The 19,160-nt window shown below is 37.6% G+C and overlaps 1 protein-coding gene across 11 annotated transcripts in view; it reads right to left on the bottom strand.

The window, feature by feature from the left end:
• Dlg1 (discs large MAGUK scaffold protein 1) overlaps positions 1-19,160 on the bottom strand; it is a 187,041-nt gene that overhangs the window by 155,916 nt on the left and 11,965 nt on the right. For all 11 annotated transcript variants that reach the window (XM_055624814.1, XM_055624817.1, XM_055624807.1 and 8 more), the window contains exon 4: positions 12,712-12,878. In XM_055624814.1, coding sequence (XP_055480789.1) covers positions 12,712-12,878 — 167 coding nt within the window. The remainder of the gene's footprint in view (positions 1-12,711; positions 12,879-19,160) is intronic.

Here is a 19,160-nt window from a genome sequence, read left to right as displayed (position 1 = left end):
ATATGGATATCAACAAACAAACAAACAAACAAATGCAAAAGCAAGCTTACAAATAAACATGTCATGGGGAAGCCCTGTTCTCTTACTAGAGAGGACAAACCCACATCATAGGCACACTGGTGTCTATCTGATTACAGACAACTATCTGAACCACAGCTCTGTCTGCAATAAAAAAACAAAACTCTATGCCCGGTTTTCCCACTTTTCTTCTTCTGAGAACTAATTCATTATACAGCAATAATAAGAGCCTGCTTTCAGAAATACTTAATTCTTTTATCACTAAATATCTTACAATTTCAACAGTTATGTCTAAAATTCACTATGTGACATTAGTGTGTAGAATTGAAAACCAAAATGGGTGCTTCCTGTTTTGAAAACCCAAACCTGAAGTTTAAAGGTAAGCACCTGGAATGTATACCCAACCACACAGTCACACAAGGTCCACAGACTGGTGCTGAGAAATCAAAGTAGTCTGCTTGGAGACTGAGAGAGGCACGCTGTACTCAGAGCAAAAAGCAAGCAGGCTTTAAAAGTATTTTCAGAAAGTGCCCAAGCCAGTTCAAGGGTTCTCTGTCCAGACCAGTGTCTATCAACAACACAGCAAGAACCGGCTGTTTAAAAAAAGTCCAGAAACTTTTTGCAAAATGATCACACTTTCAGCTGACATGGCATGTCCAAGTGGAAGAGAAGAACTCTGAGAAAATAAGAGACCTAAGCATATCAAGGCTCTCTAGACATACGCTGTTGGGAGGAAAGCTTCCTGTAAATCTTGGAGAAAAAAAATAATCAGTTTAAGACAGCATTTTTATCTACCTGATACACATTTCAAACTATTGCTTTGCTACCTATGCATCTTGTAGATTCAAGTATCTGTTGTCAAGCATCTAACAATGGTTATAGCTTAAAGAAAGAACACAGAAAATCATACTGTATCTTACCTTTGTAGTTACAATGCACAGGCAATCCATTACTCTACCATTACAGTATTTTATCCATAAAGCAAAACTATTCAAATTGCCTATTTCAACAATAACAAAAAAACTTCAAATAAAAAAAGTTGTTAGATAAAATCATAAATGAAAAGTTATGAATGTGCCAAGATCTCGCCAGGATCCATTCTTAGAGCTAGGAATTTTTCTACTATCTGAAATATAAGAAGCCAGAATGCATCACGTGCCCTACAATCTTCTTTATGTAATCTGTATCCGAAGAACTTGAAATTATCCAACAGAACACTGTGGAACTTGGCGGGTTGATTCCGTGAGAGCCCACTGCTGCTTCAGACGCTACCTCATTAATCCCTCTTTTCAGGGTGCCTTGCCAGAGAGTCATCTGATAAAATGCCCCACAAGACTGCCCTAACACAAATGTGTATCTGTTTCTCCTTGTTTGCTATAGTTTGAAAATTCAAAGAACTGCCCAAAAAAGAAGAAAAAAAATCAGTAGAAAAATGCAAGCAAACATTTCTTCCACTAAAACCATTTCTGCAACTGCAGCCTGCAAAGTGATGACTTTCTCGGCAGTAATGAATGGAATATTCCAAGTGTTATTTTTGAGAAGGGGAGCAGGAAGAACAAAGCAATAATGTAAACTATCACTAAAACTTCCATTTTCTCTCTTTACCAAAATAAATAACATTTTAGCAATGAAGCCAGATTTTTGCTTTGTTGCATTACTAAATCCACTTCACCAAATTCCTTGTCCCTTGGGTACAGGGAGGAAGCACCACAAAGAGGCACTTATAACTGTACCATTTCAAACTCTTCAGTAAGTATTTTTTTAACCCAGAATTTGCCTAACTTTTTTCAATTGTGTCTGGCCCTCAGATCAAGAACAGAGTTGGACAGGCTGACAGAGAAAAGACTCAGAGATACCCAGAGCCTTTCAATTTCATGAGCTTCTGACTCCCCTATGAAAACATAGAGTAAGGAAGAATACTATCTACAACTGTGGTCCCTTCAATAAAATTTATCATTTTTTAAAGCAGAATATTAAAAAACAATGTGGGTAATATTCACATACCGATAGGGCATTGCATTTGTGAAGAAAAGTAGGAGAAGAATTTATTGGTTTCTTTCTTAGTGTTCTGAAATTTCTCTCATGAAAATTTTAAGATACTAAAATAGTCTTGCCCAGCGAGGGGAAGGTCTTCCTCCTTTGACAGGTGTCCTAACAGCAGAGGCTGGCTAATCCCTATAGCAAATCAAACGTGGCTCAACCCAATGAGCTGTTTAACCAGTTTTTTTCTCTCCTGGTTTGGGGTCTGGGAACAACTCAGTTTTCCCTTTTATAAAACACACAGTGGCACAAAGACTTCTGTTATAATTTCTATATTCAACAGACTAAGTCCCAACAAGGGCAAAACTCAGGAATGGCTCCTGCACCTACTCTTTTATCCTCAGCACCTACAGGTTAGCATATAATGACCACAACGTAACCGTGGCAAAGTATGTGTTGATGACTTAGAAGCCTTTCTTATATCTAAACTGTAGGCAATTATAAAACTGGAAATCTGAACGGATTCTGAAAATGAGACGCCTCATTTTCCCAAGAAAACCTCTGAAATACCTTTGCCCACTCAATTATAAACTTATAAGAATATGGATTAAACAACCAAATAGCCAGATTTAAATTTGAGTCAGCCTGATACATATTTAACAACATTCATTTTAGAAAAGTTTTAGTTGGACTCTTTATATTCATCTTAGCCATTAGAGTCATCCATATAACTCTTGAATAATCAAATTTGGGTTGGAGAGATGGCTCAGTTGATTGTGCTTAAGCACAAGGACCTAAGTTTAACCCTCAGAACCCACATTTAAATGTTTGAAAAGTAAATAAAGCCAGGTACATGACTCATACTTGTAATTCCAGTACTGGGGAAACAGGGGAGACAAGACCTGGGGACTGATGGCCAGCCAGCTTAGCCTACATCAGCAGGTTCAAGCCAATGAAAGACCCTGTCCCAAAAACAAAGGTGTACAGCTAATTAGTAACTATACCAAAGACTGTCGTCTGTCCTCAACACACAAGTGCATGTGTGCCTGCATACTCACCTCCTAACACATGCATCTGCACACAAAAACGCACACACAAAAAGCCAAATCTACTTCACTTTAAACAGCAATTTTACAGAATCTAAGTTGTATGAGATGTTGCCTTTTTTTTTTTTTTAATGAAAATGTCACTTGACCATTTACTCAATTTCCTACTAGTATCTAAGTACACCTATTTTCCCTATTTGGACAGTAGTTGTGTATCTACAATGTCTATGCTGTAACAAGTCAACTGTACTTTTTATGCACTTATTATCATTCCGTAAAGCTTGAATGTAGCCTCTCATACTCATACTCTTGTATTAACTTTTGCATTTACTGCACCTGTCAACACGCAAACTGGCACTGACTAGGGGCATTTTAAATCAGTGTGTTCTTTTCTAGTCATTTACTCTTTGAAATGATTTAGAGGCTACACTGTAATACGAACAAGTTTTAAAGGTCTTAAATATAAGCATTTGGGGATAGCAATATCTCACCCAATATTTATGCACAAAGGTGATCAGCACCACTTCAGAATACACAGGCAACTGCTTTTAGCCATGACAAATAATAAAGAACAAAATGATCTACCTTTAGCAACTAAAACAAGAACTCTGAACAAATATGAAGAAATAATTTTAGGTAACGAGAGAGGCAGTTCAAAGCAATTAAACCTCTATAAGGGGAAACAGAAGATGAGCCCTATAACTGTCCAGCCAAAGTTTTGGGGCAACAAAGGAACAAGAAAACTAAACACAGCCTAGTAATATGTACAGAGACCTAAATAATTCAGTATGACCAAGGTGTCCAAAATTCATGGTAAGATTAAGCAGAAGGAACAGAAATGCAAAAGGAGATCTCCAGAGATGGGCAGGGCTTTCCTCAAGTCCCCAGGTTAGCTCTGATAATCTTGATTAGCAAAAACATAAATTTGAAGCTAAGAAAAAAAACCAAGAGATGGACAGTCACCAGAATTTACGTGGTACCAAGAATAGTATAACAATTCCTAATAGGCAGGATACTAGGCAGGACTAAGAGTATGGCCACAATCTGGGAATAAAATTAGCCTTACACTAACTGTTCCCCAGTATTCCAAAAAAAGAAAAAGGAAAAAAAAAAGCTTCTAAGTACAACAGATTTCAACTTTTCCAAGACACTTAGCTGTATATCACAGCAAAGCTTAAGACTATTTAAAACAATAAAATAACCAATACTTACAAAATATTAGAATTCACAGTGGTCTGTAAAACTTATTAAAAGTGAGCAGGCAAAGGAAAGGAGAAAAGCCAATTAAGAGAATCAGAAACGGGGCTGAAGAGATGGCTTGGAGGTTAAAGCATTGGCTGCTCTTGCAGAGGATCTGAGTTCAATTCCCAGCAATCACATGGTGGCTCACAACCATCTATATCTGGTGCCCCCTTCAGGCACACAAGTGACCATGCAGACAGAACACTGTATAGATAATAAATACATAAATAAATAAATCTTTAAAAAAAAGTCAGAAATGACAAGTAATAAAAACAGTTAAACAAGGCGATTTTAAAAGCTACTTTGGTTCTGGCCGCATGTGTTCATGTAGAGAAGGCAAAAACAAGCAATTATGAGATGTGGGAAACAAATAAATAAAAGAGCCAAATTGAGCTTCTAGAGATCATTAAAATATCTGAAATAATTTTTTTTCTGAATGGAATTAATGATATTACATTTGATAAACTTTAGACATAGAAACCATCCAAAATAAGGCAGAGGAAAAATTATAACACTAGTAAGCTATGTAGACAAACCCAATCAAACTGATTTATATGCAATTGGAATCAGCTTCCCCCTTTTTATGTATATCTGAAGTCTGTCACTTTTCACCAGAATCTTATATGAAGTAGGCAAACACTCTAGCACTGATCTATACACCCCTTCCTCATTTCAGGTTTTATTTTGAGACAGAGTCTCACTAAACTGTCCTCAGTAGCTCTGAATATACTATGTAGCCCAGGCAAGCCTTAGACTTGTAATACTTAGATCTATCTATCTATCGACCTACCTACCTATCTATCGAATCATCTATGTATCTAAATACCTAAACATCTGTCTTTCTCTCTACCTATATATATATACACATACATACATACATATATCTCCATCTGTCTATCTAAATATCTAAATATGTAGCTATCTGTCTACTTACCTACCTAGCTAGCTATTAATTTATTTTGTGTATTGGTGTCTTCCCTAAATATACCTGTGTACTGCCTATGTGTGTGCCAGAGGGAGTAAGATCCCCTGAGACTGGAGTTACAGACAGTTGTGAGCTGCCACATGGTTGCTGGAAATTGAACCCAGGTCCTCTGGAAGAGCAGCCAGTGCTCTTAACCACTGAGCCATCTCCACTGCCCCTGAACTTGTAATCTTGTCTCAGACTCAAGAGTAGTTGGGATTTACAGGCTGTGTCACCAGGCCCCACTCAGTGGGTGAATTTTTTCAATGGGACTAAAAACTATAAACCTACAAACTCAAACTCATCGAATACACGTATGCATGTGCGAGCACGCTCGCGCGCGCGCACACACACACACACACACACGAACACACAAGCTACATTTTCTGTGAGTATGGGGTTTTTCCAAAACAAAATTTTAAAGAGACACAAAAAAGGCCCAAATTAACTGTAAAATATAGGTCCCAAAAGAAAACTACAAGTCAGAAACCTGACTGACTCCAGCTCTCACAAAGAAAAAAGTGCAAAGGGCTATAGGCATACAGAGATTAGTATGAACCAAAAAACTGGGTGAAGAGCTCACATTAAAGGTTTTTAACTGAGCCATCAAGGTGCATATGGTATAACTATAATTTGAAGGATGGCACAAAATTTTAGTCATCTGCAAATTGCAATATGGATCAAATGAGCATGAAGAGCAAAATAAAAGTACCTAATAAAAAGCAACTCAGGCCAGATGGTGGTCGAGCACGCCTTTAATCCCTGCACTTGGGAAGCAAAGGCAGGTAGAGCTATGTGAGCTCGAGGTCTACAGAGTGAGTTCCGAAACTCTGTGTAACTCTGGGTATCAGGCACAGATGTGGTGCACACATATACATGTAGGCAAAACAAAGAACTAAGTAAGACTTTTAAAAAAAATGGTGCTGGAGAGATGGCTCAATGGCTAAGAACACTGTCTGCTCTTCCAGAGGTCATGAGTTCAATTCCCAGCAACCACATAGTAGCTCACAACCATCTATACTGGGATCTGATGGCTTCTTCTGGTGTGCAGGTGTACATGCAAAGAGAACATTCATGTACATAAAATAAGTAAGTAAATAAATCTTTAAAAAAAAATGAACTGACCTATGAAAAGGTGCTTCAGGGTTACTCTCATTACTAACAGGAAATTAACAACAAAGCAGCATGAAGACTCTCTAACCTCCTATGAATGTAAGAGTCCCTGACACACTTAAGTCAGCCTTCAGAAGGCTTTAAACTTTAACAGTCCATATGTGCCGGTAACTGTCCTGCCTCCAAAATCTGTAGTTAAAAAACAAAACAAAACAAAAAAAACAAAAACCCTATGATGAAAAAGAAAAAAAAATTATGTTCCCATGCCACTTAGATAATTCTCCTGCTTGGATGAACTCTGAACGGCTGGAAAAATGAGCCTAAAGGCACAGGCGCACACACACACACACACACACACACAAAAACCTAAAAGAAGACTAAGCCTGTGTTCTTTTAGACAACTAACACTGTATGACATATAACCTGCTTCATTCAATATAGAGATACCTGACAATGGAATTATGTTTTAACCCATCCTAAACTGAGAACATGATACACTAAAGAAATTCAGTGTGTGACCTCATGGCTGACGGGTGTTTGCGCTGCCAATGCCAAGCACTGAAAGATAAGTCTTGGAAGCAGGGCTACCGGGCAGTGGTAGTGCTCTTTCCCAGGCTCCTTCCCTCAAACTCAAAATGCCTGATGCCCAAAGATGTCAGGAGGTGTCAGATCCCCTGGAAATGAAGTCACTGATGGTTGTGAGCCAGTGTGTGGGCTAGAAAAGATCAAAATTCAAAATCTGAAGCATGATTTCTCCTAAATTCTATCACTTTCACACTATCATAAAGTCAAAATATAGTGTTTATTTTAGCTTAATAATTTTTAGCTTAAAATAGCTACAGTAAAATGCTTTACTTAAAGCATTGTGTGTGTGCATGTATATACATGAAAATATGAATGCAATACCACAATACACATGTGCAGATCAGCGGACAACCTGTGCAAGTCAGTTCTTTCTATGAGCCCTGAGACTACGCCTTTATCCTTTAAGCTATGCCACTGACCCAGTGTGTCTTTAATCAAGTTCCTTACTAATCATCATTCAGACTGCTTCTTCTATTGTATTTATTAATATTATATGGAATACTGCAACGAGCACTTCTGTAATTATTTTGAAACAATTAATCTGTAGCACGTACTGGCCACAGGATTGTATACTGTGGTCTCAAAATTATTGTGCAAGTGTGTCCTCCTCCTCTACCAACCACATAAGAGTTTTTTGTGTACTCACTGAGCTAATTTTTAATGAGCTAATTACTTGAAAATATCCCTTGTCAGTTTAATTTGCATTACTTTAATGTGAGGTTTACTGTTGTATATTTTTTCTATAAACTGTTCATTCACATCCTTGGTCACTTTCCTATTGAATGCTGACTGTATTATGTGTTTCTTGAGTTGAAGTGGTTACAAATAAAAAAATTAGCCCTTATGGGCTATGTGAAACTTTTCTTTTTCATTGTTTTTGTTTGCTGGTTGGTTGGCTGGATGATGATGATGATGATGATGATGATGATGATGATGATGATGTTGTTGTTTTGGAAGAAAGACGTGTCACCCACTATGTAGCTCAGGCTCACCTCAAACTCAAAATACTCCTGCCTTATGACCCAGAATACTTGCATCAGAGGCAAGCACCACCACAACCAGCATACAAACGTTCTATAATTAAGATCCAACCAAAGTTGAGGATCACAAAAAAATTCTATAGTCAACATTCATGATTTTTGGAGATCAGACATACATTCCAGGCAAGTGCTTAACCACCAAAGGCACCTTCCCCAGACTTTTTAAAAATCAGACTAGGGATTAAACCCAAGGCCTCATATATGCTAGCACTGAGCTATATGGATAGCCCTAGACTTTTTTTTTTTTTACAGTTAATTTTGAAGCAGGATTCAAGTTCCTCAGCTGATCTTAAACTCACCATCATCCTGAGCCTGAACCTCCATAGTGGTTGGTTTGTAGTGGCCTTTTTTTGTTGTTGTTTTGTAACACTTAGAAAAGGATTCCTTAAGACCTCCCCTATCAGTAGACTTGGGGAGGGGCATGCATGGAGAACAGGAAGGGAGGGTGGGATTGGAAGGGAGGAGGAAGGGGGCTACAGGGGATACAAAGTGAATAAAGTGTAATTAATAAAAATTCAAATAAAAACCAAAAGGATTCCTTTAGCCACGTGTAATGGTGCATGCCTTTAACCCTAGCAGAGGCAGGAGGCTCTGAGAGTTCAAGGCCAGCTTAGTCTAGAGATCGAGTTCCAGCAGAGTCAGGGCTACACAGAGAAACTCTGTCTTGAAACATCAAAATAATAATAATAATAATAATAATAATAATAATAATAATAATAATAATAATAATAAAGGTTTCTTTTATCCTAAAGGCATAGAAAAGTTTGTTCTTAATGGTCTCATTTTTTAAGCCTTTGGTTCTTCCAGCCACTTAAAAATGAGATACTAGGACCAGAACAGTACATTCTTTCTGTAATAATATTCCAGTAAATTAGACAATTTCTCCTACTTCCTTTTCCTGTCTTTAAAGTCATATACTCTTAAGTAATCCAACAGAATTATTTTTATTAAAACAAAATGCACCTTTTTAAAAAAATGAATGAAAGTACAACAAAGGAAAAGCAGGGACACCAACAATGTAGGTCAGCAGTAAAATGTCTTGCATACACAAGCAAACAACCCCCAACTGACCATCAGCACTGGGGTGAGCAAGGAAGGTATGGGGGGTGGAGACCCTTACCCCCAAAAGTTTTTAAACAAAGATTATTCTCAACATCTCACCAGGCATATGTTCAAAGTAAAAGACAGAATAAAAAAGACACTAAGAAAATGAGATATTACTTTAAAATATACTATATTGAATTTAATTTTACTGTATTAGAAAAAAGGTAACAAAGGCATAAGGTTAACAAGGATTTGGCAACTGTTACCAACTGTAAATAAATAAAACAAAGAAACTGGACAGATGCCTTAAAATGCAAAGATTTATATCATTAAGAGAAATAGAAAAGTACTTGCAGAAAGCAAGCAATCTCAAATATTTTTCACGAAAACAAACATTAAGTAAAAGAGTCAAGGCCATGTTGCATTACGTGTTTGTCAGAAAAAGACTGCCTATCAAGACTTCATGTGTGAGCATAGTACTAACTCCGGTCTTGTATGAAGCAAAATAAACACAATTTCCACGTTATCTTTCAATTTGTAGTTAAACAGAAGTGTCTTTTTGCATTTGGTTGAATTCAGGTCAGTGTGCTCCAAAGTCTTTTCAGCCACAAACAGGACTGAAGAAGAGGTCAAGTCAGCGATCACTTAGCGAAGTTTCCAATCCAAAGAAAGCAAGAATGAATGGGCAATAGAGGAATACATTTCCTACTCACATAGCACTCTCAAAAACAATTAAATCTCCAAACATTTCCGGGTCTCATAACTGTCAATGTGCTTTAAACTAAGTACATTTTCAGACTAACATCTGTCAAGGTGTTTTCCACAAAAACAGAAGTTCTAATAACAGACTTTATAAGTGTGGCAATATACATTTTCCCCACTAAAAGAAGAAACTGATAGACATATCCCAATGACCCTCTCAAGAGCCCATCCGTGAATGGGTATGAATTTCAAACATTACTTGCATATTTCCCCACAGGGAATACCATGTGATCCTATTCTTTCTCATACATTTTCCAAACTAATCACATCTAACATTTACTTGAGTTATCACTCTTCCATTTGCTTGAACCTTCAGCATGCTTACATAGTTTAAGTGGTGAAGAAACTAGGCCTGTACACAGCATTCTAGGTTTCACTGTTTCACATATTTATAAAACTAAATGTTTCTAAAATCCTTTTGCCTAAGTGTTGGTGATCAAACCTCAGAGGCTTCATGCATGCCAGCCAAGCACTTTACATTAAGCTATAATCTCTCCCATATAATGACTCAAAACATTTGTGCTGGCTAGTCAACATCACACACAAACTAGAGCTATCTGAGAGGAGGGACTCTCAACTGAGAAAACACCTTTATAAGATCAGGTTGTAGGACATTTTCTTATTAGTGATTGATGGGGGGGGGGCAGCCTACTGTGGGTGGTGCCACCACCTTTGAGCTGGTGGTCCTGGGCTCTGTAAGAAACAGGCTGAGCAAGCCATGGGAAGCCAGTAAGCAGTACCCTCCATGGCCTCTGCCTTCAGGTTTTTGCCCTGTTTGAGTGGCTCTCCTTACTTCCTTTGGTGAAAAACAGCCATTTGGAAGTATAAGCCAAATAAACCCTTTCCTCCCCAACTTGCTTTTTGGTCATGGTGTTTCATCATCACAATAGTAACCATAAAAAAAGACAACATTGTTGACCTTTCTTACTGAAATCTGAAATCTGTATGGAGGTAAATTTCTACCTCACACAGAGTTCCTTTAAAACTGATATTCATATTCATTACCACTGGCTGTACTATATCAGACATTCAAAAATAATCCCTAAATGGAGAGACGGCTCTGTGGTTAGGAGTGCTTGTTGTCCTTGCAGAGGACTGGGGTTCAGTTCCCAGCATCAACATGGTGGCTCACAACTACCCATAACTCCAATTCCAGACCTTCTTCTGACTTCCTCCTACACTGGGCATGCATGTGATACACATGCAAACAGGACATTCATACATATAAAATAAACCTTAAAATATTTAAAGCTATAAAAATAAGAATTCTCTGCTTTATAATCACACGTATTATAAATCAAGCAACAGAAAAACAGTAGGTCAACATGAAAGTCTATGCTCTTAAACCCTAACATCAAGGTTTTTAACCTAGGACTAAGACAATAAATATGAAATAGAAAACAGTAACTGGTGGTTGAAGAGTTGGCTCAATGGTTAGGAGCACTTACTGCTCTTGCAGAGAACCTGGGTTCAATTCCCAGCACCCACATGATGACTCAGTACTATCTGTAACTCCAGCCCCAGGGGATTGGATCCCGTCATCTGACCTTCTTAGACATCAGGTGTGTTATGTGGTTCATATACATATATAAAGGCAAAATGTTCATACATATAAAGTAATTAATCGAGAAAACTGTAAATGTCTAGGTTTACCTGTGCTGCTAAAACTAAACACATGAGAATATTATATAAAAGACCATACTCCTCACAGTTCTGTAGATAGGAAGCCTAGGATCTAGGCATGTGCTCTGGTAAAGGACTTCTTGCTTCACTCTCACAGGCAGAGGGCAGACCTAAACTTGTGCACAAAGCTTCTTTTCTAAGGGCCTTAATCCCACTTGTGAGGCGCAGGCCCTCATGACCTAATCACATCTGTCCCCACTTCTGGGCTAGGGGTTGAATCCAGGGCTTTGGCCATGCCAGGCAACTTATTTTGGAGGCAACACAAAATAAGAAAGAAAGAGAAATGTGTACAATTCTATCAAGTTTGCTAAAGAGACCTATAAATTCAATGTTAAGAAGTCTGATATCCAAAGATAGACTTGTCCAAAACTAGCCTTAAGCTGGGTCAAGTTGTTTCCTTTTCATTTTCTTTTATATTTCTTTTTTTCAGCTTTAAAATGTAGGAGAGGGATTATATGTGCTCATTCATCCTGCTCTAAAATGCTATCCAACAACACATTAAGTAAAAAAGAAGTGAAAACCCGACTTCTTCATTGCCATGTGCTGCATAGCTGCTCCCCATCAACGCTTTTCTGACTTATTACTCAGCAAACAGAAGCTGGTTGGATCTTCCAGGCAGTCTAGTACTAACCAGAAGGGACGAGACTCAAATTTAGACACAACCACTTTCAAATGACTAATGCTTCTCTGGCAGAACCCTCATTACAAAATGCTGCACCACATCCAACCCTACCAGCAGCAACACAGCACAACTGAAAAACGACATTACCAATTACCAGGATAGTTAGTAAAACTCACAGAAGTAGGCAGTTTTAACTACAGAAAATCGTAAAGGCCAACACCGACTGGAAGGACTGTTATTCTTCTGTGAGTTTTAATGCAACCGTTCAAGCCAATCAACAGAGGATTCTTTACATTAGAAAGAGTTCAGAGCCACAGTTATATTCTTTCTCTAGGCAAGAATACCAAAGCAAAATCATCTTTCAAACTATAGTGGCCATCTTAATAATTACAGAAGCAGAGCTTTTTGGGGTCTACTATGCAAGACACTTTTTATTATCCCAAAACAAGTATTTCAGACCTCAAACAAGTTACAAACTTTAAGACAGAATCAAGATTCTCAACTTTTAAAGAATATTTTAACTCTATTCTCCATCTCATTACTATTTCCAAAAAATATCCATCTTTAGAAAAAGATGACCACTGAAAAATGACTGTGAAAACTTTGTCTCACCTCTACTGGAGGGCTAAGGCTGCTGGGCAGGGCTTCTGACGTCACAGTTGTGCTTGGAAGGCTGGCAATCTCCCAAGTGTTCACAGGCTGAACTGGGTCAGACTGCTTTGAATGGTCTATACATTTTGGATTATCAAGTAAGGTCACTTCATAAAATTCTTGAATATCTAGAGATGAAGAAAAAGAAAAATTCAAAAGCATTCATACCTCCTAGACTATGCAATATTAAAACAACATAATTCAAAGACAACTTTTTACTCTTAATTAGAAAAATAGGTCCAATCTTAGCACCACATAAGAATCCACCCTCAACCCCCACCCCAAGACACAGTTTCGAGGGTTTCTCTGGGCTATCCTGGAACTTGCTTTGTAGACCAGGCTAGCTTTGAACTCAGAGATATGCCTGCCTCTCCCTCCCAAGCGCTAGGATGAAAGGACTGCACCACCAAGTGCAGCTCAACCACATACTTTTAACAGGAGGTTCTTCCCTTGTTTCACTATGTCACAACTACACCAAAACCTGCAGGACACCGTGTAAAGTCATGAGTGTTTAACATTTCAGAAGTCAGCGTTTTGGAGATGGCTCATGGTTAAGGTTACCCAGCACCATGTGAGGGAGGTCACCACTGCCTGAAATTCTAGCTCAAAGGATTGACCCCTTCTTGTGGTCTCTGAAGGTACCTGCACTTCCATGTACATACCCCCACATACAACACACATGCACATGATAAGGTAAGTCTAAAAAGTTAAGGCCCCATGGATGGGGGATGGGCTCACAAGCCCACCTCAGCTGAGAAGCTACAGGTAGTTGACAAATGGTGGGAGGGGGAGAGGCATTTTCCTTTAAGGGTATTATGGGGACTGGTAAGTTGTCTATGTTCCCTCCAGTAGATGGGCCATATCCATGCACACAAGGATAGCAGTAATTAGACTGGGCAGGTCATAAAAAAATGTATTGGACATGAAGAGAGGAAGTAGATATGGAGGAAAGAGTTTAAGAAACTGAATGGGAAATTATAGAGCAGATGATCAAAATACATTGCATACACACATCCAAAATTTTCAAACCAAAAAAATATTTCAAAGTGCTGGGTTAAATTCCAAACTCTTTTTATCTATTAGCTACAAGTACAAGTAAATGACTAACCCTCTGATAATTTCCCTTCTTGTGAGTTATGTAAGAACTGAGCATTAAAAAAAAAAAAAATTAAAAAAATTAAAAAAAAAAAAAAAAGAACTGAGCATAATAAAGTGCCTAGCATGCTGGCATGTAATATACTCTCAATAAATAGTGGCTTATGTTATTATTATACATTGTTCAGATGAACCACTACTAATATTTTACATCTTTATCATCATTATTGAGACCAGGAATGTAAATCCTCAGGTGGTTCTAACTGTCCTTCTAACTAAAGTGAAAAGCCATTTTTTAAAAGTTAAGAAAAACTGGCTTCTCTTCAAGAGGTCCTGGGCTCGATACCTTGCACCCACATGGCAGCTCACAACTGTCTGTAAGTCCTGTTCCAGGGGACCCAACAGCTTCACAGAGACATATATGAAGCCAAGGCACCAAAATAAATATAAAATACATAAATAAAAAAATATTTTTTTAAAAAATAAAAACCAAAGAACTAGGACATTTCCAGCTTCTCTAGTCTACATATCCAAGAGGAAGTGAGAAATAATCACTTACAGGTATGACAAAACCTGAAAGAAACCAAACATTTATTCACAATAGCATAATTTAAAAATAAAATTACTCTGCTCCCAGTTGGAATTACATGAACTTACTACATTAATAATATTAGCAGTGGCTATTCACACAGCTCAGTAACCCTGAGTGACAATCACCTAACGTTTAGATTTCAGAGTTCTTTGGTCACCTACTACTATCGTTTGTAATTCTTTAGAGGGATTTAATAGCCAATATATGCATCATCCTGAATAAATCATGAACAGTAACTACAAATAACACTTAGAGTAACTTTCACTTCTTGTTTTCTTTCTATTTTAAAAGTATCATTATGCCCTTTAAAAACATATTTCACTGGGACAATGAGTTAAGCTCAGCAGGTAAAGGTGCTTATCACCTGGGTTCAATCTCCAGGACCTACATACAGAGTGGAATGAAAGAACTGACTCCCACAAGTTGTCCTCAGATTTCCACATTCAGCTGAATTATAATAAATGAAATGTAATAAAAATTTGAAAACCCACATCTCACAGGACAGTAGGAACAAAGTAGTTTTGTTTTGTTTTGTAGTTTTGTAGAATTAAAAAAAAAACATTCCAAGTAAAGTACTAATTAAAAACTAAAGATGAAATCAGCCCATCTTACCAGCTGCTAGGATTATTACTGGGCTGAGAGATGGCTCAATGGCTACGATGGCTCAATGGCTACAATGGCTCTTGCAGAAGACCAGGGTTTGGTTCCCCAGGACTCTGTTACCATGTAACAGTCTTTATGCTCAGATCAAGGAATAGTGTGAAGTTTTGAAAATTCTCACAGCATCTTGCCAAATGAAGTCCTCAATTCTAGATCTTATATTCACCTGTCAAAGAGCCCCTTCATTCGCATATATATGTGTGTGCATATGTGCTTACGTGATTGTGTGTATATATACATATACATCTATGTACATATTTCTCAGTATATTTTCAAGATTTATCCATCCACACAGAATGTATTAAGGACTTAACTCCTTTTAAAGGATAAATGATATTTCTTTATACTTACATACTGTCCTTTATTCACTCTTTTATATATTCATATACACACTATATATACACACACACACACACATATATATATATAGTTAGTTAGATTGGCTTCTTTACAATTTTTGTTATTATTTTGTGTGGGGGAGCTGTTTTGCCTTCACGTATGTCGGTGCATACGTATTCAATAACCTTGGCGACAAGAAGAGGGTGTCAGATCTCCTGGGACTGGAATTACAGACTGCTGCGGGTGTTGGGGTTGAACCTGGGTCCTCTAGAAGAGCGACTAGTAATTTTAAAAGCTGAGCCACTGCCCAAGACCCTTCAAACAGGCTTTTCTAATTTGCTCTATACGAGTTTACTCCTCTAACTGAAGGATAAAATATCAATGCTGTGTTAGCTGTATCAGGGTTAAAACAAAATAGGCTGAGTAAACACCACTTAGAATGGTTATTCTAAAGCAAAACAAAACAAAAAATAGAAAGCAAGCATTAACAGGATACCAAGAAATTAGAACCCTCCTTCACTGTTCATAAGTGAGTGTAAAACGGTAAAAACTGAAAATGGAAGAGTGGCTGCTCAAAACACTAAACATAGAATTAGCATGTGATCCAGCAACTCTACTTCCTAGTACACGTATAGGGATTAAAAAAAATAATAATAGTAAATAAATAAATAAAAAGAGGAGAGGGACTGAGCCACATCAATAGATCTGTAATCTGTAAATCAATTATCACTAGAGCATAAGAGCTGAACGGTGAAAATTCAAGTACCCTTCAAAAATAAATGACTAAAGTACAGTATTACATACAAAGAAATATCATTTACTCTTAAAAAGAAATTAAATCCTTAATACATTCTATATGGATGGATAAATCTTGAAAATATCTTAAGTGAAATAAGCCATACATAACAGGACAAATACTATACTGCATTTATATGTAGTACCCGTATCATCAATTCAGACACACGAAAATAATCACTAAAAGTAGAGGTGAGGGAGGCTCTGGATGGGGAACTATTACATTTTAACAGGCATGTGGCAGTATCTAAATATTTTGTTTGTTGTTGAGACATAATTATTGCTCAAAAAGAGAATTTCGGTTTGAGTTGAAAATAATTAAAAATTAAGATGCTAAATTTCATATTATGTGCACGTTACCAAAATCATAATAATAGTAACAACTACAACCAGTAGAGTTCTGGGATGAAGGATGTAAAGGGCTATGAAATGCTATCGTATGGACACAGCGTGGCTGTGGCACACATGAATTCACAACAGCCGCAGGTGCATAACAAGGCTTATACAAGACTAGCCCATAAAGTCACAGAGGCCGAAGAGACTTTTGGGAGCCATAGAGGGCTGCTGGGAGAAACATAGTCACTGTCTGTGATGGCACAGCCACTGGCAAATTACCTATACTTTAGTGGAAAACTTCACACCCACGCCCACGTGAGTGGCCCTGGTTAACAGTGGTGGGTCACGAGGCAAAAACCAACAAAAAGATACCAAAGTGTTCCGGGGACTTAAGCAGGGGGGGAGTAGCAGGGTAAGAATGGATGGAGGAGGAATGTTATAATATACAGGAATGAAACTGTCAAAAACAAGAGAGAGCACTTCCTTCAGAAACTGCGGAATTATCTTTAATGACGTCATTCAAATTGTTTTAAAAGGGGCATCTAATCAAAAAGGGCCCTCTCTGGAAAAAAAGGCATACACATATGGAACTATTCTTGTTGAGTATGAGTATCTCTATTTCCCACTACATGTCAGGCAAAACATAGGCCACTGATCAAAACATTTAGGGACAAAAGACCGTAATTGTAAGAATTTCACATACTTCTACACTCTACAATTAACATTCTTTCACCTGGGGACAACAATTAAGTTCACAGGATACCTACCATGAAGTAAAACAGACGTTTTCCAAATAGAAATTAAATGGAAAACAAAAAACAAATAGTAAATCCTAGTATCATTCTTTCCTATGTCCTATTTTTAAAAGCTGACATGCCAATGACATGCAAAATTCAAATTATTCACAAAATAACTGTGAAAATGAAGAATTCAGCTTATCTTAAACATTCAAACAATAAAAACAAACAAGAGGATCTGGAGAGATGGCTCAGCAGTTAAGAGCACTGGCTGCTCTTGCGGAGCACTGGGGTTCGATTCCCAGCACCCACAAGGCCAGCCCATAAACAGGACCCATGGGGCTCCACCTTGAGGAGCTAATGGCCAGAGGGCTGCTGGGTAAAGGCAAGTCACTGTCTGTGATGACGCAGCCATGGGTAAATTCTCTACTTTAGTAGAAAACTTCACACTATGCCCACTCGAGTGGCCCTGGTTAACAGTGGTGGGTCACAAGGCAAAAACAATCATTTGTAATTCCATCACCAAGGGATCTAATGCCCTCTTCTAGACTCTGTGGGCATCAGGCATGCACATGGTACACAGACATGCTGGCAAAGAACTCATACATGTAAAAAAAAAAAATTAATAACAAACATTTTAAAATCCAAAACCAGACATGTTTTTGGAAGAATGAGAAAACTGAAGGGAAAGGTAGACTCTAACTCTATATGACAGAGCACGTCTTCATACAGAGCCCTGGGTGCAATCTGTGTATGTGTGCGTGAGTACACGTACATTTTAATTTGTTATGACTCAGAAGTTATTTAATACGGAGTATACTGATCTTTTAAAGTTACTATAAATTTACTATAAGCTCAGACAGCTTTTTTAAAATGAGTAAACTTAGGTTTACAGGAAAAAAATAGGCTTATAGGAAAACTGAACGGAAGAGTACTACTTTCCACAGCTAACCTTCTCATTCCCTACTACCAACATCTTATGTTAGCATGCTGCATTTGGTAACACTGACACTATTAATTCACTGTCATTACCTAAAGAGCATAATTTACATTAAGATTCTTTTTGTGTTGTACACTGACTGATTTAATATGAACATTTGCTGTTTTAACACATGAATCCATTACTGTGATACCAAACAGAACAGCTTCACTGCCTTAAAAATCTTGTGTGCCTCTACTCCCCAAATTCTGGAAACTACTGATCTTTTTGCTATCTCTATAGTTTTTGGAATCTTCCATATATTACCTTATAAACTGCACTGACATAACATTTGTATGAGCATTTCATAACAAAAGCCTTAAATGCTTACCTCCTTTTTCACTAAATAACTCAGTTTCAGGAATCTATCCCAACGTGTGTGTAGTCTTTGAAGACTGACTTCTTTATCTTTACAGTACATGTAAAGTTTCCTGTCTTTTTCTGGCTTGTTAGTTTTTTATCTTTTTTGTTTGTTTTTTGTTTTTTCAGACCGTGTTTTTCTCTGTGTAGTTTTGGCTGTTCTGGAACCCACTCTGTAGAACAAGCTGGCCTCAAACTCACAGTGATCCACCTGCCTCTGCCTCTCAGATGCCGGGATTAAAGGTGTGTACCACTACTGCCCAACAGTTTTTTTTTTTTTTTTTATCTTTTTACTGCTAATACTCCGTATTGTAAGGTTCTACCACACTTTGCTTACCTATTCAAGAACATCTGAGACATTCTAACTTTTACTAATTATTAAGAAAGCTACTATAAATCATGTGCAGGGTGTTTTGTTCCAGTCCTCAGCTATATCCCCAACACCTTGTTTTTATTGTGTATTATTTTGTTTTATTTTGAGGAAAGAGTACTTTGACTCATGGTTTCCAAGATGTTC

This window comes from Psammomys obesus, unplaced genomic scaffold (genome assembly GCF_907164565.1).
Source record: "Psammomys obesus unplaced genomic scaffold, mPsaObe1.curated_primary_1811, whole genome shotgun sequence".
Lineage (NCBI taxonomy): Eukaryota > Metazoa > Chordata > Mammalia > Rodentia > Muridae > Psammomys > Psammomys obesus.
The sequence above is the reverse complement of the archived record's forward strand: the minus strand, read 5'-3'. Positions and strand labels throughout refer to the sequence as shown.